Raw genomic sequence first — 24,135 nt, 5'->3', positions numbered from 1 at the left:
TATTGTTTATATGGATTTAATACTTCCCATATCCTTGTATATTCAGTGACTGAAGGAATTCATCAAGAAGTGTTTTGAACTTATCTACGCTATCAGCGTATACCACTGAGTGTGGAAGGGAGTTCCATATTTTTTCTTCTCACAGTAAAAATTACCCTTACATGTTCTAAGATTGAACCCCCTCTCTTCTAACCTCTTGTTATATCTGCATGTTCTCAATACTGTTCTTGGATAAAAACAACTTGTTTCAAATATTGTTCTCCCCATTGATGATTTAGAAGACTGCAATAAGGTCTCCTCTTAAGCGCCTCCTTTCTAAGGAGAATACATTTAATTGTTGGAGGCGGTCTTCATTGCTCAGGCCTTCTATCCCTTTAATTCATTTTGTTGCCCTTCTTTGGACTCTCTCAAGCTCTAGGACGCCTTTTCTGAAAGTTGGTGACCAAAATTGCCCTGCATACTCAAGATGAGGCCGAACTATAGTAGTTTGCACACTCGTTCTTTGCACCCATGTGCATTACCTTGCATTTTTCACCATTAAATTGCATTTGCCAATGTGTAGCCCATGCTTTAATTTTATCTAGGTCTTGTGAAGTGCAGTGATCTCCTGTTTGGAATTCACCACCTTACAAAGTTTAGCATCATCGACAAAAATGTAGATCAAACTATCTATCCCCATCTCTATGTCGTTGATGAATAGGATAAACAAGATTGGTCCCAGGACCAACCCCTGGGGCACCCCACTCGTGACTTTTGCCCAATTAGAGGATAAACTATTTATTACTACCATCTGACCTTTAGGTCTGGTAGGAAAGTTAGAAGGGGTCCCCCCTAAAATTCCCAACTAGACCCTTAATCCGAGCACAGGCCTGGCAGGGGGGACAAGCGAGTGCCCCAATCTCCCACTCCCATACCCTTGGCATTGAGAGGGTCTTTTTCCAGGGATCCCCCTGAAAAAGCACCTTGTCCCCATGCTGATGAGGACAAGGGCCTCTTCCGCCACAACCCTGGCCCAGTGGTTGTGGGTGTCTGCGGGCAGGGGGGGTCATTTGTATCGGGGTACCCCCTTTAATAATAAAGGGCACCCAGACGCTGACCCCCATTGTGAACTTGTACCCCTACTCCTTCAGTAAGGGGTTAAAGTAAAAAGTAAATAAAGAGCCCACACTTTAAGAAAAAATCCTTTAATTGAAAAAAACAAAAAAGTGTTTGACTAGTCCTTTAATAAAAAAAATAACAATCCCAAAAATAAAAAAATGAATCCACTGGCGTAATCCAAGGGTCAATCATGACATCCAGCATTGTCCTCGAGGACACCAACTCATCAAAATTTAAAAAAATTAGATGCCCACCGACTCGTCGAACTGCAGAATGAAAGTTTGACAGATGGTGGCCAAATGTAAACAGATAGGCAGTGCTAGTCGTGACATCACTGCTGGCTCCGCCTATCTGCCACGGCTGGCTCCACCCATTTGTTGTCATACTGTGACAGGCTACTGACCTCAAAATGACCCGAGGATGACAACCTCGGGTCAATGACAACAAATGGGTGGATCCAGTTGTGGCATCACAGTCAACTCCGCCCCTTTGTTTTCATTTTGCCACCACTTGCAATAGCAATTTGACAGATGCCATCAAAATGTACTGTCCTTAAATGACCTGAGGATAGTAGCCTGTCATTGTATGGCAACAAATGGGTGGAGCCAGCCGTGCAGCAGAATGACAGTTTGAGAGATGCTAGGCAAAAATGCTACTGTCATTGTATGACAACAAATGGGCGGAGCCAGCTGTGACATCACAACTGGACCAGTCCATTTGTTGTCCTACAATGACAGGCTACTGTCCTCAAATGACGTGGACAGTAGCCTGGCATTGTATGACAACAAATTAGTGGAGCCAGTCATGACGTCATAGCCAACTCCGCCCATTTGTTTTGATTTTGCAGGACTTGCAATATGGTGATGTCACTGCTAGCTCCGCCTGTTTACATTTGGCCGGCATCTGGCAAAACTTTCATTCTGCGGCGGCAGTTACTTGGGTGTGGACGGGTCGTCGGGCTATTGTTTTTTTTACTCGACGTGGCGGCTGCCTCGTAGACAACGCTGGACGTGGTGATTGACCTTTGAATTACCTTGGTGGATTCATTTTTTGGATTTTTATTTTTTTATTAAAAGGAATTGTCAAGAACTTTAGTTTTTTCTTCCAATCAAATGATTTTTACCCCTTACTCATTCACAAGCGGGGGGCAGCATCTGGTGCCTTTATTAAACTGCGATACAAATCAGCCCTCCTGCCCGCAGACCCCCAAAAACCAATGGGTCAGGGTTGTGGCGGAAGAGGCCCTTGTCCTCATCGGCATGGAGACAAGGTGCTTTTCCAGGAGGACCCCTGAAAAGACACCCTCTCAATGCCGAGGGCATGTGGCTTGGTATGGTGTGGGGGGCATTCACTCATTCTCCCCTTCTCCCCCTTTCCTGCACTGCCAGGCCTGTGCTCGGATTAAGGGTATGGTTGGGAATTTTAGAGGGGACTCCATGTTTTTTTTTTCCTCCCGTTTTTGGGGGTGGGGTTTTGTTCCTTTTTTTTATTCTGCTCACTACTAACATTAACATTATCAATTCTGTAGCTCTATTCTCAACTCATATTTCATATAGCAAACCAGTTTGATGACATGTGCAATAGTGTTGGATTCTATTGTCTGTTATGTACAACAAGACCCTATTGAAACTAGTCTGTTGGGGAAAAAAAATAAAAACAAAGAACGCCCTTCAAAAATGGCAGCCAGCAGGTGGAACCATGTATCCAACATCCAGCAGTGTGTTGATTGCTGAAGATTCTCTGCAAGAAGATAGGATAATTCCGCTGCCAGACAGATATTATTCATCATCTTTTGTGAGGTGACTTATTTATAATTTTTAAAGGATCCCTTAAAAAGGACCGAGTACACAGGCTTTTGTTCCTGTCAGAACTACTGGAATTTCCATAGTTAATGGAAATGACGAGGGAGATCAATGAAAGGTCAAATGCTCATGTGAAGGAACTTAGATGGAGATCACCATTTCAGGCCAATCTCAAAAGCAAGCTTCATGCACCTGAATGTCTGCTGCATTTGCTCAACTACACAAGCCCCAAGGTAGTTTATGATCTGTATTTAACCCCTTCATGATGGGAGACGTACACTGAACATCCCGCCATAAAGTGCCCAAATGACTGCTCACTTACACTGTACGTGATCAGCTATTTGGGGCTCAGTAATGCCGGGAACCACTGAAAATCAGCGGTTGCCATTCTTTAATGGATGTCTCAGTATTGAGGCATCCATGAATGAATGAGTTAAGCTTTTTCAGACACCCGATCCCTTTCAGGATTCAGGTGTCTGACAATGAGAGCAGAGCCAAATTTGCAGCTCTAGCTGTCACTGAAAGCTGGTATAGATTGGCAAATCCCGATGTATACCGGCTTTTTTTTTCTAAACTATCAGCAATAGAAACATTTAGATACAAGCTTCTCTTGCTGAAAGAATGTTGCAGGTTTCTGATCGTTGCTAGAACGATCAGAAAATCTTTAGTGACATCTGATCCCGAAATGCTGCAGGATCAGTGTCACTAAGGTTATTATTGGCTGTTCTTAAGTTTGAAGCAGCCTAATAATAACCAAAAATGTATTCATTAAATCATCAAGCAGTAATAGTGAGAATAATGCACAATAACTGCTTGATATAATTAAATACATAAAATAAAAATAAATGTTTTAAATTGTGAAAAGTGTTAAAAAAAAGAATTAAATAAAATGAACAACAAATAAAAATATATCAGGTGCAGATTTGTTTTTCAACTTAACCACTTGCTGACCAGGTGTTTACACCCCCTTCCTGGCCATGGTTATTTTTCAGTATTCAGCGCTGCGGTACATTTATTCCGTCATGCAACGCTGTACTGAAATTACATTTTATACCATTTTTTGGGGACAGATAGAGCTTTCTTTTGGTATTTATTTTTTACTATATTAAAAAGGGACAATTACTGAAAATTTGAGAGAAAAAAAAAAAGTTTTTTTTTTTACATTATGTTATACAACATTTATTATTACCCAATTTTTTTTGGTAAAATATAAAAGACGGGGTCACGTTGGGGAAAAAGACAAACATGTCAAGCTTTAAAATTGCGCACACCCGCAAAAAACTACCATACCCTAAATTGACTATAGGCGACGCTTTAAAAGCTTTTGCCGCTCATCAGTTTAGTGTTATCAGTAAAAAATGGCCCTAGAATTATTGCTCTCACTGCGACGTTCACGGCAATATGTAATATGTGCAGCGTAATGGGCGCAATCGTCGTTTTCGCACATATGCACATCAAACGCATGTTTGCATGTGTGTATGGGTGGGGACTGTTTTTAAAAATGTTGCTTTTTTTATTCTTTTTCATGTGTGACTTTAAAAAAAAATTTGGCAACTTTCATTTTTTTTCCTATTTTTTTCCACATAACTTTATCGTTATCACATAGGGGGCTAAGAAACCCCCTATGTGATAGCAAAGAGATGCGACAGGTCCTCTTTATGGAGATATAAGGGGGTCTCCCAAGACCCCTGTCACCTAGGGACCCCCAAAGAAGCTGATGAAGCAGAGATCTGCTTCTTCAGCTTCTCTCCAGCTTTTGAAGCTGGACGGTGACACAAGAATGCGGAAGTTATGCAATATACATTATTTCCGCATTCTGACAGCGGAGAGGGGACCGGAGGGAGATCGTGTACCGATTAAAAAACGCCCGCTCAGATCCAGAGAGCTCTCAGCCGGCCGGGTTTTTTTTCAGCACAACAACCGGCCGGGAGGTGGTCAAGGGGTTAATTTTTTTTATTTAACCTTCTCATGACACTGATGTCCAAAGTATGTCGCTGTCACAAAAGTGTGACACTTAGTGACATTGTATGCCAAGAGACCACTATTAGCTTTAGCTGTTAGAGATTAAAAAAGATTTTAAAAAAAAGTTAGATTTTAGTTTTAGCCTAAGAAATACAGAGAAATTTCTAAAATCCTAGGGATGTGAGGTTTTTTTTCCAAATAAAAGGACAAATATATGAATGTATTTAATGCATTTTATTTTTTTTTTTAGCTGTGCTATTTTTCTAAAAAATATTACAAACCAAAACTGGGGAAAAAGTGTTTGTTCTAATTGAGGAGCTAGGTACACATGTGATATAAATATATAGCCCCATCTGTCCTCTAAAAAACAAATATATAATATGTGTGGGTGCACTTTGTAAGAAAGTATATTACTGAAGTGGAAGCAAAATGTCAAAAGTGTCTAGAACTATGGGGAAAAGACTTAACTCCATAGTTCTCCTTTAAGATAGAGCAGCCCTGTAGTATTGGATAGCTACTGTCATACAATTTAGAGACTTGAAACACCATCAAATGGCCAGGTTAATAATTAGCATGGTTATCAGGAAACATTGGGGAAATTTATCAAAGCAATTGCAACAGTTTTAGCCTCTTAGATCATTTTTTTAAAATATGCAAATCTGTCTTTTATCATGTGCCCCCGTTTTCACCTGAGCTTGCACTACATTTCCAACTGCACGTGTTTTGCACCTGTTTTCATCTGCACTTGTTCACAAAAATGAAAAATGGTGAAAACACTAGCCTAATCCCCAAGTATAAATTTTATATGTTTTCATGCCAATTCAAATTATTCCAATTCAACAGAAAAGTTGTATAGATACACTGGGTACATAAGAAAAAATACCCAGCACATAAATGATACCAATATTCCATCCAGCTTCCACAAATTGTTCCACATTCTTATTTACTCCATTCATCTACTGCAGTTGCAATACTCCTCCTGAAAAGCAAAGGTCTCTCTATGTTGTACCTTCCATTATAGCCCTACTTGGTTCCCACTGCCTTTTTAGATGCCAAATGTAAGCATCTCAATAATCTGAACCTGTAATCCCATTGATTTCCCTTGGACTCACTTTCTTGTTTAAATAAAAAGGGTCTAAGTCTTCGATTGGCTGAGCAATAAGTTTCCCAGGAAAATCGCCATAGATAAATGGCAAATTTTTGCCTGCTTCCAGGTCAGTGTTTGGTGCTGCTCCATTTTCATCATCATCGTCTCTGTGGCTACTGTCTGCCTTTGCTGGCTTTTTTTTCTTCTCTTCGGCTATACGTTTTTCAATGGCAGCCAGCGATTCACGAGTAAATGCCTTGAAGCTGTCAGGGCCAGGTGGTGCCATAAGCGGAGCTGCCATCTTTTCATCCTGCAGCAACTTCTTCTATTTAAATAGTATCCACGACAGTCAAACTCTGAAGAGAAAGAAAAAAAAGATTTAAAAAAAAAAAGGAAATATAGATTTTGTTTTAACATGAATAACAGCAAACAAACCAGGTTGAGCTACAGGAAATATAGATTGTATCAACTATTAGCAAGAAACCAGAGCAGTTGCAGTTGGAGGAAGGTCTCAGAAATATAGGAAGGGCAAGACAACATTTTAGAGGGAAGTACATTGTATAGAGCCCTACAGAGGCACTTACACAAATGAATGCAATGATAGTGAACCACATCAACATACCCAGAACATGCTTAATTCCACTACCAGGACTGGTAGTGGAATTAATTGGTCATCTCCCTCATTACAATTAAGGCATAGATTGATGTTCGGGCCTATTAAAAGAGACACATTTCTCTGAGTACAGACCACTTATTAATAATACATTGAATCAGGGATCAGCCAATAAATTGGGTGGAAGGACAAACCAAATTGTGGTTGAAAGCTCCGAAACCCCCGCTCCAACATCTTGCTAGAGAGGTAGGAGCCCTGGGCCTAATTATTCAAAGAGTTATGCTTACACTGGCAAGGTATTTAAAGTATACCTGCACTATTGCTAAAAATATTGTACATTGGTACTTGCATCCTCCATTAAAAACGCCATACCATGCAATATGAGAAGTTACCTATACTGAAGATATTTACTGTTTTCTTCCTAGAATATAAATCCTCTGAAGATGGCCCTGTAAAACTCTGAGGTCTCACTGCACAGTTATGGCCAATGTTAAAGAGGATTTCAGCTGGAGAGCAGGCTGTGGCTATGCTACTGATGTAGGGGAAAAGCTAGGGTGAAAGACTTAAGTGCAGATTAGTTTAGAATGGCAGGACACAGTCATTTTTATAAAAAGGTACCGTTGTGCTTTAAGGCATTGTGATCATCATAATGGAAAGGGTAGAATGTATAGTAAAAGCACAGTTATACTCTAAAGGCAAAAAAAAGAGGCCCCTTCTTCCAAATGTCTTTGCAGTGTAAAATAAGAACATTGCCAGCTCTAAAACCAGCATGAAGTGACTATAAAGTAAAACTGTGTTAAGCTAGCAGTATAAGCTGATTTGTTTCTCCCACAGGATTGCACAGGTTTGACAGGACACACTTAGAAGCTGGTGGGTATCTGAACTTCGGATGGACTGGCATTCATACGTTTTTCTTCACTTTGGAATATATGCTTACCATGCAGTTTTTCATATTGTGTAAGTGGATGAACAACAACTCCTCACAACCCTACAATGTGCTTTTAGCAACTTGTTCAAAATTAACAGCGGTGAACTGTATTTTAGATGGACAGCTTGCAGCTGTTAGGAAAAATTTTGTAGGACCTTGAACTTTAATTTGTTCACTTCATCGGTCTTGGGAATATTTGAGAATGACTGAGAATGCACAAGTACAACCAAAGTAAAATATGTTTTAGTTTTGTCTTGTAGTAAGTGTACCCTGGCACAGAATGGATTATAATTGCCAGAATGTTATACTTCCACGGCAAATCCTCGCAGCTGTGAACAGTCCTTGCATTTTAGGTAGTCCGTTCTGAGCATAGACTACAAGTACCACAAAAGTTACCAACTCAGTAATAAGGTTGTTTTAGTGAGATACTTCGAGTATTTTAAGGCTTTCACTAATCGTCAAAAGTTGTTTCTTGTACTGAAGACACAAAAGACTACAATATTGTTGTAGACTGCTGCACCTCATGTCTATAGTGGGTTATCTCAGGGAGATCCTCACATTCCTTAACCAGATTTATTGATGAGAAAGTTGGTTCAGGCTGCTTGTTTTTTTTTAGCCGACAGGACTCTTGTAGCACCTCTTCATCACGTTGATCCATGGACGCTTTACTTTAGCGTTATCATGCAAGATCCATGTTTGTTCGCCAGGATAGCCATTCTCTATAAAAATTATTTTACTTCATACAGATCTTTTTGAGAAAATGTCCTTCTAGTTCAGTTTTTTAAATGTTCATTTATGAGTGCAGTATGGAAGAAAATAATTTGCCTATGAAGGGATTGAGGATAATACACACCTGGCGCTATATGGTAGAGCTATCCAGCCGGAAACTAAATACAATTAGAAAAGCGTGCATTGCCAGTAAGCTGCTGAATTACATAGAAGTGGAGCTGTGTAACAGGAATTGGAGATGAATGGGAACAATAAAGCAGAAACATAGGAGCCAAGTGTTACTGAAGGACAGCAGGAATTCTAAAAGAAAAAATAGCAATGCAGTGTGACAAAAGGTAGGTTTCCCAGCTTGCATTACAAACTGCCCCCCTTGTTCACCCAATAGTTCTGTATGTATCAGGTTTATTTTACAAAGTAAAAGCATTGACAAATTTTGGCCTGTAACATTCTGAAGTCTTGAGCTTAAAAGGAGAATTGAGGCGAGTGATTTTCACTCAGCCTCATAATCTGAGCCGACCTGTGACAATGAAAATGTCACAGGTCGGCTCAGTAGATCGGGAAGTGAGCGAACACATAGCGTCGCTCGCTCACCTCTCGATCTACTCCAGCAGAAAGCCGTGACTTTCACTCACGGCTCCCTGCAGGGATTTCCCCCCTCCCCGATCCTCCAGCGCTGACTGGCAGAACGGACGGGGGAGGGGGCGGGCACAGCTGGCTGTGCCTCTGGGTAGGCAGAGCCAGCTGTCAATCCCGCAGCTTGGTGGATTTCGACAGCAATGCCGGGATCCGTAGCTCACGCTATACTGAGCTTTGGGTCACGGAAGAACGCTAGTTTGTGTCCTCCCATGACCCTTCAGAGAATTATGGGGAAAAGCCCTGACCCCATAGTTCTCATTTAAGTTGCTGTAGCTTGGATAGGAAGCATGAAACAGTGGGAAAGTATTTCACCTAGTGAAGAAGGAAAGCAAGAAGGGCTTTGTTCCAGAGAGTGGATAGGGAAGTAAAGCTGTGTATTCGTTTTCATAGGAATGTTTGAATACCCCCATGAAAAATCTCATTGGAACATAAAATTGTACAATATCATTGTATCAGAGACTTGACGAATGTCGTTCAAAATTTCGTTTGATTTTAACATAAATGGAGTTTTCCGATCAAAAACTACATTCTGTTTGATTTTTGTTCATTCAAAATTGTCATCCTGGTCCATTTTTTTTCATCACTATGGTCAAAGTGATCCTTGATTTGAACCCATTAACTACTATAAAATTAAACAAACATTCCCAAAATGACAATTTTTTTTATATAATTCTAACCATGTATACCAAGCTTAAAGCCAATGGGAGTAGGGGTAGGAGGTGAGAGCTGATAAAACAGGAGGAGGGTGAATGAGTGTTCGCCACTGAGGGAGAAGCAGGATGGGGAACAAATATCTGCTTTTATTAAAATACTTAAGGATAGTATCATATGAAGATAATCCTATAAAGAAGCAAAAATAACATTCTGCTCTGAATAGTATGAACACTCACAAACATATGCAAAAGACCTATGAACAAGCTAGAGGAGCTGGAGGGAAGCTGGTCATTTTATTCCGCTTTTTGCCCATCCACACCTACTAATTCAGTTGATATGTGCTTGGAGAAAAACAAAACACGTATTTCACACCCCATTATTTAACATTAACCTCTTACCTATACATAAACAGCATATTAAAACAATGTTACATTGAGTAACAAAAAGCAAGTATGGCTGTTCCTTGTTTGCATAATACTTTATAAGAGCTCACAGGACTGTTACAGAAATGTATCTCAAATCCATCTTCTTTGGTGGCAGCCAGTGTCCAGCATAATAATTAATGCTGTCTGACCAGCAATGAAGACGTTAAATGAATGATAAATTATTTATTCACTTACACTTTACAGGGAATGGGCCTCAATTTATAAAACCATTTTATGAACTGCAGCCTTCATACCATTTATAACGCTGCCAAGAATTCTTACCTCTATGAGATCATCAATGAGCAATTTGCTTTTACCAACACGATATTTCAATAACCACAAAATGCACAACCTGTCTTACTCAGTTCCGTTGATCTTTGTTAAGACGAGCCTTTCCCTACCTCTAATCCTAAGCGAACATGAACAGATCATGTTGTACACACTTCCGGGTAGGACACATAGTGTGCTTCTCTAAATGGTTATGAATTCCCCTAATAATTGTATTTATGTATTCCTATTAGTTCTCTTTCAGTAGCTAGAGAAACTTAGGTGTGAAAGGTAAACTGTTATACTTTCAAAGCCATTGTACTATTCAGGTAATGGTATATCTCATGAATCAATCTGTGTTTGGAGATTCATGTTTTAGCTTTTAATATTCTCATATTGAGCATATGGAAGACTATATTTTGCAAGAAGGCTGGGATCCGTGAATGAGGGTTTTTTTCAGTTGGCTGGCTGACAAAACCATGCTGGCTACTCAAATTCAGTCAGTCCCAGAGCAGTATATTGTCCCTATATCCTACCAACTGGTGCAGTAATGGAGAAAAATTAGAAATAATATATTTTTTATTGCTAGACCAGCACTACTGCTTTGGGGTTTCATCTGCTGGGCCCTTACCTGGCATATGGACTGGCGGATAGAACTACAGTGCACAACGTTGGACCAGGCATCGGATACACTCGGAAGTGTGCTGGATGCTGAAGATTCTTTGGTTGCCACAGATTTTCAACAGAGCAATGATAGGACTTACCAGGGGTAAATATGGAGAGGTAGAGGTAAATATGAATATATCTTTTAGTGCAGGCTGCTATGTTTTTTGGCAACAATAATGCTATCTGAAAACTCTATATCTGGTTGTGTTTTTTATTTTGGGGTAAATATATAATATTGAGTCACTTCCTCTACAAATGAGATCCATCTGAAGTGTGCTATACGAGTTCAACACAAACTTCAAGCACTCATGTACAGAGATCTCCGCTGGTTTCAATAACCTCTGCAAGGAGAGGTCTATTTCTGGTCACTGGCAGCCAATGAACCACATTCAATGGCTTAAATATAAGAATTATAAAAACACAGATGAACCCTAAAAGGTGCCCATACACCTTACAATTATCTTTGCGAATTGTCCACGACTGCGCCTTTGTATGATAATCGGCCAGTTGATGGGAAGTACATCGCAATTACTGTACAACTGGCCGAATTTGGTTGAACGGGCAGACTAGAAAACATTTGCCGAAACAGATGGAAAAAAATTTATAGATGGATTAGTGGCGTTGTCGTACAACAAAAACCGCAACATGAACACTGCACATGTGCAAACAAAAATCTGTTCTTTCAAATCGATGAAATTCAGCCAATTAGTATTGCTGACAAACGATCGAGTACTTGTCAAAATGCCTTGTATCGGTCCCGATACCGATGCTTGTATCGGTATCGTGACATCCCTATACCATACTATAAATAAAACAAACATTTATCTAATGAATCTATCACCTTTAAAGGCCATCATAATAATCATTTTAGAGGCAACAGCTGTTTTTGGATGGCTAAAGCTGGCCATACACTGATCTATTTTTCTTGTTCAACCCACTGGCTCCTATCGTACAAAAAAGCTGCCTTCATTTGTGAACATATTGCAGGATTTGTATGTATAGTTTTGTACTTTAAAAGAAACATGTTAAAAGGAGTAAGTGACTTTCATATCAATTCACAAATGCAAGCAAATGCTTTTATTTTAATGTTAAACACATGCTAGAATGTGAGGCGGCCCTGTATTATATTATTTATATTTACTCATTATTTTGAAGTGTTAGCTCAGTTGTGGGTGATATGGTCTACTATGGTTTTTAAACCTTTTAGTAGCTGCTGAAGACCAATTTACCTAAATGGTTCAAAACCAATAACAGTGCCCAATACCGTAGATGAACCTACACATGTCTGATTCTGCTAGCACCTACCAGGCTAGCACCCCATCCTATCCTCATCTCAGAGATGGTTTTCTAGCATAAGCCTTATAACGTATTTAAGACAACACCTACTACTCGATTTCTCAGCAGTGACACCCTAGTGACATAACAAGCAACGGATGTAACCACATCAGGGAGACGCAACCATCCAACACTGCTAGGAATGTTGGAAGCTAAAGATCCTAGAAGAGCTGTAACTCTGCAAAACAGCGAGTGGCTGCAATGAAAGGGGAACTGGTAAATTCTAGCACTGTACTAACTTTATTGTATGGTTTTTCCTTAATGCATCACTGTAAGTTGGCATTTTGTGCAATAAACAAATCTCATTGTGCTCTGCCCCCCAGTGGCTTCATAATTCAGAAAAGTGGAAGAACTCACTACTCAATTTAAAGGAAAACTCTGGGCAGAATTATTCTTAACCCTTGCAGTCAACCCTTGCAGTGTGAGGGTAGGCTAAGTGCTCATTTTCATCTGGCGATGAAAATTAAAAAAACATACGCACCTGAACCCAACAGCCAGGTGGCTGTTAAACTGGTCCCAGCAGCCTGTCTTCTCCTCCGCTCCAGCAATGGAAAGTCCCTCGGCATCCTCACATCCTATACACTGTACAGGATGTGATGACTCAAAGGTCTTAGACTGCTGAAGCAAAGGGGGAGAGACACTCCGAGGATCGATATAACAGCCCACCGGCTGTGAGGTTCAGGTGGTTAACTTTTTTATTTTTGTTTTCTAGATGAAAATGAGCACTTAACCCTTGAAGTGCAGGGGTAGCCACACTGCATGGGTTAATAATTCTGCCCGTAGTTCCATTTTAAAGTTATAATATGTGGGAAAACATACAACTGTTACCACACCTGTGCAGATATTTGATATTCCTACCACACATGGCTCTGTGCTAGCTGCCATGTCAGGTAATGGAAAGCAAACAATTCTGCAGGAACAATTACATACATAGTGTATGTAAGGTAATAAAAGCTTTTTAACACCAGCTTGTGAACATACACATTTATATTTTGCACAACTGAAAAATGGAGACACGGAAAGAAGAAAATAAAGACAAGCGGACAGTCCAGAGAGAGTAGCATTGGCCATGTTGCAGCAAGAGTAGGCATGTGTTCCACGAAGGACAGGACACCAGTGGAAGGCCTCTGGGACCTGTTCTAGGACAGACTATTATTAGTAGAATAAAGCATGGGGGGAAAAAAGCATTTCTGCTGATAACACAGAGAATGGTTAAACGCTTTCCATTTGGGTGAGAAAGGAACAGGTAATGATTAATGATACAGGTATAGCAGAGAAGTGGTCAAAGTGCCCTATCATTTACATGTAATAGCAGCAAAACAACCCACTTGGGACGCAGATGAATTTAAGATTTATGAAGCTATAAAGGGACATTTTAGTCCTTGGTATACCAATCATTCATATTTAGGTCACAGGAAAAAAGAGGAATTGAGAAAATGTACTGTATTGCTGGAAATTACATAGTATTTTAACTGCACCACATTGAACATAGTAAATGTCTGATAACATACTGGAATCAAATAGAAAGATCTAACTGAAGATTGAGACCTCGTTATACAGTGTGTGCACAATTAGGCAAGCTAGTATTTTGATCAAATCACCATTTTTATGCATTATCCGACTCCAAGCTGTATAAACTTGAATGTTTATTGGATTTAAGCATATCAGGTGATGTGTATTTGTGTAATGAGGGAGGGTGTGGCCCTAGGAGTCTAAAAGGTGCCCATACACTGTACGATTCTCATACGAGAATCGCGGGAAATCCCGCGATCGTACGCGAATCGTGCAGTGTATGGAAGGCGTGCGACCGTTTCTAATGTACGGTCGCACGACTTTTGTATATCGAGCATGTTGGAAAACCAGCCCAGAATCGTACGATTTTCGTCTGGTTTTTAACATGATCGAGAGATCACTGCCGAACGGGCCGGTGTGCGCACGCGCACACTGCCCGTTTAGCATTGCAGTCATCGGAAGCCCGCCCCTCAGGGGGGCGGGCTTGTGATGTAGGCATGTGTTCCACGAAGGACAGGACACCAGTGGAAGGCCTCTGGGACCTGTTCTAGGACAGACTATTATTAGTAGAATAAAGCATGGGGGGAAAAAAGCATTTCTGCTGATAACACAGAGAATGGTTAAACGCTTTCCATTTGGGTGAGAAAGGAACAGGTAATGATTAATGATACAGGTATAGCAGAGAAGTGGTCAAAGTGCCCTATCATTTACATGTAATAGCAGCAAAACAACCCACTTGGGACGCAGATGAATTTAAGATTTATGAAGCTATAAAGGGACATTTTAGTCCTTGGTATACCAATCATTCATATTTAGGTCACAGGAAAAAAGAGGAATTGAGAAAATGTACTGTATTGCTGGAAATTACATAGTATTTTAACTGCACCACATTGAACATAGTAAATGTCTGATAACATACTGGAATCAAATAGAAAGATCTAACTGAAGATTGAGACCTCGTTATACAGTGTGTGCACAATTAGGCAAGCTAGTATTTTGATCAAATCACCATTTTTATGCATTATCCGACTCCAAGCTGTATAAACTTGAATGTTTATTGGATTTAAGCATATCAGGTGATGTGTATTTGTGTAATGAGGGAGGGTGTGGCCCTAGGAGTCTAAAAGGTGCCCATACACTGTACGATTCTCATACGAGAATCGCGGGAAATCCCGCGATCGTACGCGAATCGTGCAGTGTATGGAAGGCGTGCGACCGTTTCTAATGTACGGTCGCACGACTTTTGTATATCGAGCATGTTGGAAAACCAGCCCAGAATCGTACGATTTTCGTCTGGTTTTTAACATGATCGAGAGATCACTGCCGAACGGGCCGGTGTGCGCACGCGCACACTGCCCGTTTAGCATTGCAGTCATCGGAAGCCCGCCCCTCAGGGGGGCGGGCTTGTGATGATCGCAGGTACGATCTGCCTGTCCAAGATGGGCAGGTTGTAAATTTGTTTTAATTACTTTACAACCCTCGCAAGACAAAAGTCTTGCAAGGGTTGTAAAGCGTATGGGAACCTTAAAGCTGGCCACACACCTTACAATTAGCTGCAGATATTCTGTGGTCAGATGGAAAAGGTGCAACAGATTCCTCCATTTACACTTAACTGTGGATTGAGTAATCTCCACCTGGGCCAATCTGTTGCACTTTCCATCTAACCACAGAAAATCTGCAGATAATTGTAAGGTGTATGGGCACCTTAACACCCAATATCAAGGTGTGCGTAATGATTAGTCAGCTTCTTTTCCTCAGGCAAAAATGGGTCAAAAAAAGAGATTAAACTGACTCTGAAAAGTCAAAAATTGTAAAATGTCTTTCAGAGGGATGCCGCACTCTTGAACCCGCTAAGCTATTGGGGCGTGATCACAGAACCATCAAACATTTTGTTGCAAATAGCAGGGTCGCAAGAAACATGTTGAGAAAGAAAGATGCAAATTAACTGCCAAAGATTTGAGAAGAATCAAATGTGAAGCTACCAGGAACCCATCATCCTCAAGTGCTGTCATATTCCAGAACTGCAACCTACCTGGAGTGCCCAGAAGTACAAGGTGTTCAGTGCTCAGAGACATGGCCAAGGTAAGGAAGGCTGAAACCCGACCACCACTGAACAAGACGTATAAGTTGAAATTTCAAGACTGGGCCAAGAAATATCTGAACAGATTTTTCAAAGGGTTTATGGACTGATGAAAGCGACTCTTGAGGGACCAGATGGATGGGCCCATGGCTGGATCAGTAACGGGCACAGAGCTCCACTTCGACTCAGACGCCAGCAAGGTGGAGGTGGGGGCACAGGTACGGGCTGGTATTATTAAAGATGAGCGAGTTGGATCTTTTCGGGTTGAAGATGGACTCAAAATCAACTCCCGAAACCTAATGCCAGTTTTTAGAAGACACTTTCTTCAAGCAGTGGTACAGGAAAATGTCTGCAACTTCCAAGAAGGCCGTGATATTTATGCAGGACAATGCTCCATCGCATGCATCGAAGTACTCCACTGCATGGCTAGCGAGTAAAGGCCTTAAAGATGAAAGAATGACATGGCCCCCTTCTTCCCCTGACCTAAACCCTATTGAGAACATGTGGGCCCTTCTTAAACAGGAGATTTACAGTGAAGGAAAACAGTGCACCTCTCTGAACAGTGTCTGGGTGGCTGTGGTTGCTGCTGCACAAAACGTTGGTTATCAACAGATCAAGAAACTGACAGACTCCATGGATGAAAGGCTTATGACTTATTAAAAAGAAGGGGGGTCTATATTGGTCACTAATTCGGTTTTTGAAAGTGTCAGAAATGTTTATTCGTAAATTTTGAGTTGTTTGTTTATTATTCTCACTTTGACAAATGAAAATAAACAAGTCAGATGGGAACATTTTCCATTTAGTTCCATAATAATTCTGTACACTAATAGTTGCCCAATAATTGTGCACACATAGAAATTCTCCTAAGAAAGCCAAAACCTCACTTTTACCTTCTTAAATATTCAGGTTTGATGTTTATTAACATTTAGGATTGACAGAGCACTGGAGTTGTTCAATAATGAAATTGTGGTGACCAGATGTACAAGCCTGGAAACTGAAGCACAAAGATCTTGTTTTTCCAAAAGGCACTACGAAGTTAAGATCTCCACTATCTGTTAAAAACTGATAACAGTTTTGAAGGGCGTAACCCTTTAATAAATAGGGGGGGTGGGCAACATTAGTCCCTACTTTCTCCCCCAGCAGTGTATTGTTTGCTGCAAAAATACAGGTGCACTTTAATTTTCATCAGGTTATGGCCAATGATACTGTTAACCATAGAGAGTTCTCTACTGCAGGGTGACAAAATTCACCCGTAGTTTACTAATACAGGAAGATAGGAACTATTGCATGATGATATTGTTGCTTAAGACCTGTCACCACATATACATATAACTGATAGAAAAGATAGGAGAAAAACTATTTCAGATAAATGTGGAGTTGTTTTACCACATGGCCTTTGCACACTACATATGCAACATAACATTGTTTTAGTAGCTTTCTAGGTACAAGTAGCAGCCTCTAGGTCACCTCCACGTCCCTGTAGAACACCCTGGGATTTTGCCAAACCTAATCCATTCTGTAGATTATAACCAAGCTTCCTGGTTGCTGACCCCTCCAATGTCATGTGCTTTTCCGCTGACCTATTAGAGCATTACTGCAAGGGTACAGTTGGCAAGTGTCCTGCTTTCTGCAGAACAGTTTCCCCATTTTGCAGATTATCTGGAGCCTTCTATGTCTTGATGTCTTGCAGAAAGGGGACAGCATGTAGCATACAAAAATCACATTGCAAATTTTTCCTGTCACAGTACAGTGTGCCAATATTATTTCTGGGAGTATTGGCAATTACATGAGATATCGCCATGCCAACTAATGGCGCTGGGGCCAGTGCCAGGAACCAGCAAGTTTAGTTGATATTTGCATTTCAGTGCGTTCTGGATTTGGGATGCTCTGCAGGGAAGCAAAGATAGTGTCCAAGCATCTGTAAGTGCCCGATATTTGCCTTAGACTTTTTTTTTATCTCACCACACTTTAATAACCTTTGTTGGTAGTTTGCATCGTTATCTAACCTGTCTAGAGTAGAAGGCAATGAACTTCAGAGATGCCCAGCTACAAGCTGCATGTTTACTATACATGCCTATGCAATATCACTTGTAAATACAGCCTTGGTAGTATATAAGTCACATATTGTAAAAAGGAATTGTAAAAAGGAAATGTAACAATCTCATTGTGATAGAACAATTTGATTAGATGAATCTCAAGTCTACAGGCTACCGAGCACAAGATGCCCGAACTGCATGGCCAAAATCCTATCATCTTTCAGGAGGAGAGACTTTTCAGATTAATCTGTGTTAAGTGCATTGGCCATGGTCCATTGTTGCATTTAAGGTTACCCAGTTCATTTATATTTAAAGCATTAGGATCACAATGTCCCTGCCCTGCTTTTCTTCTTCAGTGGTAAAGTAGGCTTACGAGAGAAACTCCATATTCTCTCCAAGGCATGCAGTAATCTAAATTACTTGTTATTTACACCATATTTAAGAACTGCTTTTTATGCTCCATAATGTGCACCTACAATAACTATGAAATGGGCAAAAAATTATCTACTTCGGTGTTAAGTATATGTGAAATTCTGGAGAAACTGATGCTGCAAAGTAGAAAGCACTTCCCTTTTTGTTTGCTGTTCAAGGCGTTATTAGATTTAGAAAGGGTGATGGGAAATAATACATCCTGTACCAATTAAGGCCCAGCACTATTTTAAAAAGTCCACCTCTCATACCATTAAAGTGAAACCATCAATAATGGGCATTTGTCCAACATATCTCTACTCTTAAATGTTCAATATTATTTAAGGCCAAGATCCCTACAGAGCAGAACACCCTATATCACACATAGAGGATACAGCAAAGCCCAATATACCCCTCACAGTGGACACAGCAACGCATACTGTACCCCTCATAGTGAACACAGCAACGCACACTATATCCCTCACAGTGGGCACAGAAGCGCAGACTATACCCCTTCACAGTGGGCACAGCAGCGCACACTATATCCCTCACAGTCGACACAGCAGCGCACACTATATCCCTCACAGTGGACACAGCAGCGCACACTATATCCCTCACAGTGGACACAGCAGCGCACACTATATCCCTCACAGTGGGCACAGAAGCTCAAACTTTACCCCTTCACAGTGGACACAGCAGCGCACACTATACCCCTCATAGTGGGCACAGAAGCTCAGACTATACCCCTTCACAGTGGACACAGCAGTGCACACTATATCCCTCACAGTGGACACAGCAGCGCACACTATACCCCTCACAGTGGACACAGCAGCGCACACTACACCCCTCACAGCGGACACAGCAGCGCACACTATACTCCTCACAGCGGACACAGCAGTGCACACTATATCCCTCACTGTAGTGCACACTATACCCCTCACAGTGGACACAGCAGCGCACACTATATCCCTCACTCTAGTGCACACTATACCCCTTAACAGTGGACACAGCAGCGCACACTATATCCCTCACTGTAGTGCACACTATACCCCTCACAGTGGGCACAGTAGTGCACACTATACCCCTCACAGTGGGCACAGTAGCGCACACTATACCCCTTCACAGTGGGCACAGCAATGCACACCATTCCTGATACAGGAGACGAGAGAGCACTTGATGGTTCAAAGAATGAACAGTTACTATGACAGATTTATTATATATAGTCTACTGCATTCTGTTTGCATGCCAGACCTCAGTGGTCATATTCTGTGTCCACAACATGGACAGTGGAGTCTGGCATGCAAGCAGTACATAGTGGAAAGTGCATAATAAAACTGAGAACAAGATGGAGCAGAGCAAGCTTCAGAAAGATGATGGATACTACAATCTTCACCTGACATTTGGGGAAAAAAGGACAATATCCACCTAATTCAACATCCACATTATTTCCAGATACATAGAAAAGAGCACAACATTATAGAACAACATATCTTGCAATTAGAGTAAACTTAAAGTGTATTTCCACTTTTGCAGCCAAATTGGGATAACATCTATTTTATATATTATTATTTTTTTTGTTCAAGAAGAGCCGCACTCAATGCTCCTGCATACACCTTTCAAAGCTCTCTGAAAGGAAAGAGACTCTCTCCTTAAATGTTTCACCTATAGGGCCTTCTTGCAGTTTAAATTGGTTTTACTTGGGTTAGGGTTTTTAAGGGTTAAAATTAGAGGTGCACCGAAATGGAAATTTTAAAACCGAAATTAAAAAAAATTGTCAGGCCGAAACCGATACCGAAAATGTTTTTTATTTTAATTTTTTTAATATTTAATATGTATTAATTTTTTATTAAATATTTTTTACATTACTTTTAGGGGCTTCAGGGAAATATTGGAGGTCTAAAAAGACCCCTGATATTTCCCTTTTATAATAGAAAAAGAGACTGAGAACAGAGTCCTCAATCTCTTTTTCTGTGTCCCCTGTTATCAATGTACAGGAATCCTCGGAGTGTCCCTGTTCATTGATAACATGAGAACAGAGTATGTTTAGTATAACTACAACTATGAATGAACAGGAGGTGATGTAGATACTTCCCATTCATTCATAATTGAGGATATAGTACACATACCATATCCTCAATTATCTACAAACACTCAGCAATCACTGATCGCTGAGTGTTTGTACCTGACTCTCCTCTTTGACACGCTGTCACAGGAGGCTGATCGAGCAGTGTACGGAGGACAGCCCAGCCTCCTTTGACAGCGCGGCCTGTCTCCGCCCATACACTGCTCTGCCGGACTGTGATAGGATGCTGAGCGGTGTGGGAGGAGAGACGCCGGCCGCTCACAGCGCGCTACTCTCGCAGCGCTCGGCAGGCTGTCACACTTTCTCTCCTCCCCACTGGGACACAGAGTAGTGCTCAGCGGGGAGGAAAGATAGCAGGAATGCGCTGATCGGCAGGAAAATGGCATAACTTTCCATAAGGACAGTTCACTATGAAAGGGTAAGAAAACCATGGAATCAGCCATCTTGCCTGATTTAACAAAACATCTAAAAAGGCAAGACATTTTCAGTATGCTTTGTAAATGGGGACACATAATAGAGGGGTTTTCCTAAATTTGACTGCAAAAGTGGAAATAAACTTTAAGGCTGAACTTCAGCCTTACCTATACTCTTGTGCAGGCTCCTTTCCCATGCTGGACTCTGTATGAAACTCACTATGTGCAGATAAATAGAGGGCTTTAGTAGCTGCAGCAAGTCAGATAGAGACCATTTCATTTCTGGCTGGAGGGTATTCAGCATCATCTATTTATTTCCTCCTCTGCCCTCCTGTCTGGTCCACTTTTATTCATTGGATTTCAGTTTTTTTTTTTATCATAGAGGTTCAGCAACATATGTGGGCATTACCAAGAGCAGTCAGCCTAGGAATGCCCACTCCTCCAGACTGGAATCCACCCTTCAAAACATTTTGATATTTGTAAAGCTCCTTCCAACAGCCAGCCCACTGCTTGCATCCTCGGAGCTGACTTGCTCTTAGACGGGTCCTTCCAGCGTCTTTCCCCCTCCGGTGCACCGGTCTAAGGTCGTCGAGTCATCACGTTCTATACACAGTGTATAAGACGTGAGGACGCAAAGGGGACATACCATAGCTTAGACAGGCTGGGACGAGTGTTGTAGAAGCCAGGTCAGTTCCGAGGTTCGGGGGAGTATAACTTTTTTTATTTTTGTACCTAGACCAAAACAAGCATTTAGCCCTTGCAGTGCATGGGGTAGTCCCACTGCAAGGGCTAAGAAAAATGTTCCCTGCAGTTTTTTAAGGTAATCTCAGAATTCCTTATCTGCAGATTTGTTTTGGGCCAGTGACTCATACTATTGAAGCAAGAGGGATAGTATGAGAACCAGGCAACCAGCTACATTCAATAATTATTTATGTACAAGTCTCTAATAAAACAGTATATGGCAGATGACTGCTTGGCATATGCATATGGAAACATGGGGATTGGTGTAGTCGTGCTACACTCTAGAGCTGCAGCTAACGATTATTTTCAAAATCGATTAGTTAGCCGATTATTAGGTTCGATTAATCGGTTAATCGGATAAACAATAAAATAAAAGTTTAAAAAAAGGCTCCAGTGATGGGACTACATGGGAGCAAGCTTGGAGCGGTGGAAGTAAAAAAGAAAAAAGATAGTGTGGTGTGCAATATAGTGAAATGGAAAGTGTAAAATGATACAGCAATGAATGCAGAATGGCACCGGCTATAGAGGACTACAAATCCCAGCAATAATACATTATACAGCACAATGCAGAATACCACTGTATAATGTATTATTGCTGGGATTTGTTGTACTCTTCTAAAGGTGGTGGTATTCCGCCAGCTATTCCACATTGCAGAATATCACCAGCTATAGAGGACTACAAAACCCAGCAATAGTACATTATACAGCGCAATGCAGAATGCCGCCAGCTATTATGTACTATTGCTGGGATTTGTTGTATTCCTCTATAGCTGGTGGTATTCTGCATTGTGCTGTGTAATGTACTATTGCTGGGTTTTTGTACCACCGATTTGTATTCCTACGTATAATATACAGCTCAATGTACCATCAGCTATAGAGGAATACAAATCCCAGCAATACATTATAGAGCACCACGTGTGGAAAAGTGCAGGCTTACCTGAGCAGTCTTCCAGCAACTTGCTTCTGAGATCGGACCTGTCTATCGGCGGCTGTCATCACCCCACACCTGCTCCTCCTTACTACATCTCCCCGCGTCCCTGTGCCGATCGTGGATGTGGGTGGGCGGTGAGTGTGAGGCGGGGAGGAGGTGCGGCGTGTGGAGGGCGGGTCTGGCAGCGGCGAGCAAGAGGTGGGGAGGAGGTGCGGCGCACAGCGTGTGGAGCTGTGAACAGGGCCAACTGATCGGAAGCCGATTAATCGATTATTGAAAAAGTTGACAACTTTTTCAATAATCGATTATAATCGATTATGCCGATTAGTTGTTGCAGCCCTACTACACTCACAGCCATCTTTGATCAGTCAGGTGGTCATGTCCCAATATTAATGAAGTCTATCTACTGCTGTAACAAAGATCAAGTAAATTAATTACTTAGCTGCAGACAAGCATCTGCTATCTTTGCAACGTCTAATGCATTACATCCGAGTACTAAATGTCACCATATGTTTAGAAAATGGTGTTATCCCTGTAGATGTTCCAAAGCTCTTACCATGCCATATTTCCGTAGTCCTCTGCATATTTTAACAGGTGCCATATTTGGAAACACTACAAAACAATATCTTATAAAGGCAACATACAGTATATGCAAGGGAGTGAGCTTCTAATGTTCTGAAAGTTATACTGTGACATGTACCTATTCAGTGACAGGTATGTGTTACAGTATAACTTTCAGAACATATACCGGTCACTGAACATATACCTATTCAGTGACAAACACCTCAGTATTAGATACCAAGTTAAACATACTGGTTACTGAGGGATCCACCTTTTTTTCCTATCTTGACTGGCATGAAGCTCAACTTTCTGCTGGAATCTAGAGCTCTGAGCATTATTCTGTGGTTGGAAACTGCAGGTATTGGGTTTTAAATGGATGCACCCACTGTGAATGTTAACTTATTCACTTTTGGATTAGTGTAATTTTTGGAGGCACCCACTGTGAAGTTTAACTTATTCCCTTTTGGATTAGGGTAAAAAAAAAAAAAAAAGCAGAAGATACAAATAATTACATACAGTGCAGTGGTGGTGTTGGAGGAAGGGTAGAAACTCTCATCTTGGTGCTAGAATGCCAATGGGTATAAGACATGAGAAGGAGATTCAACCTAGTTATACACAAAACACTATTGGTGATATGTTGGACTTTCATGATACATACATGAACCTTTATGAAAGTTTATGTTATAATGGTAAAAACATATCAAACCATGATTTCAACATATATCCATAAGGGTGCTTAATTAAAAAAAAAACACATCAGGATTACCAATTAATATATACAAATAAAATATTGTTTTTACCTTATAGGCTCATAAATGTACCATTAAAAGGAGAACTATGGGGTTAAGGCTTTTCCCCATAGTTCTCCTTAAGGTAACGGGAGGACACAAACTAGCGTCCTCCCGTCACTCACCTCATAGTTCTCATTTAAAGCCCAGGATATCACCAATAGCTCTTTTTTTACTAATGATGGGTGCGGTTTGAGGAGCCTAGGATCACAGCCCACTATTCTGTATATTAAATTCTACTAGTAATACTGCTTTGGGTGGACCTGTTCCTCAAAAGGTTCTAAAGAAGTAACATCAAAATAATGACAGACAATAATGTGCATAATTAAAAAAAAAAAAAAAAAACACAAAAACCTCCAAAAGGATCCCCTCCTTTTCCG

General features: G+C 40.9%; 1 protein-coding gene across 1 annotated transcript in view; it reads right to left on the bottom strand.

Moving 5' to 3' along the window:
• The window catches only part of SCN8A (sodium voltage-gated channel alpha subunit 8), a 145,902-nt gene that overhangs the window by 93,920 nt on the left and 27,847 nt on the right, over positions 1 to 24,135 (bottom strand). Inside the window, exon 2 of the mRNA XM_018565420.1 lies at positions 5,975 to 6,305. Coding sequence (XP_018420922.1) covers positions 5,975 to 6,250 — 276 coding nt within the window. The 5' untranslated portion in view covers positions 6,251 to 6,305. The remainder of the gene's footprint in view (positions 1 to 5,974; positions 6,306 to 24,135) is intronic.

Source organism: Nanorana parkeri, unplaced genomic scaffold, assembly GCF_000935625.1.
Source record: "Nanorana parkeri isolate BGI_ZX_2015 unplaced genomic scaffold, ASM93562v1 scaffold846, whole genome shotgun sequence".
In the NCBI taxonomy this organism is placed as follows: domain Eukaryota; kingdom Metazoa; phylum Chordata; class Amphibia; order Anura; family Dicroglossidae; genus Nanorana; species Nanorana parkeri.
The sequence above is the reverse complement of the archived record's forward strand: the minus strand, read 5'-3'. Positions and strand labels throughout refer to the sequence as shown.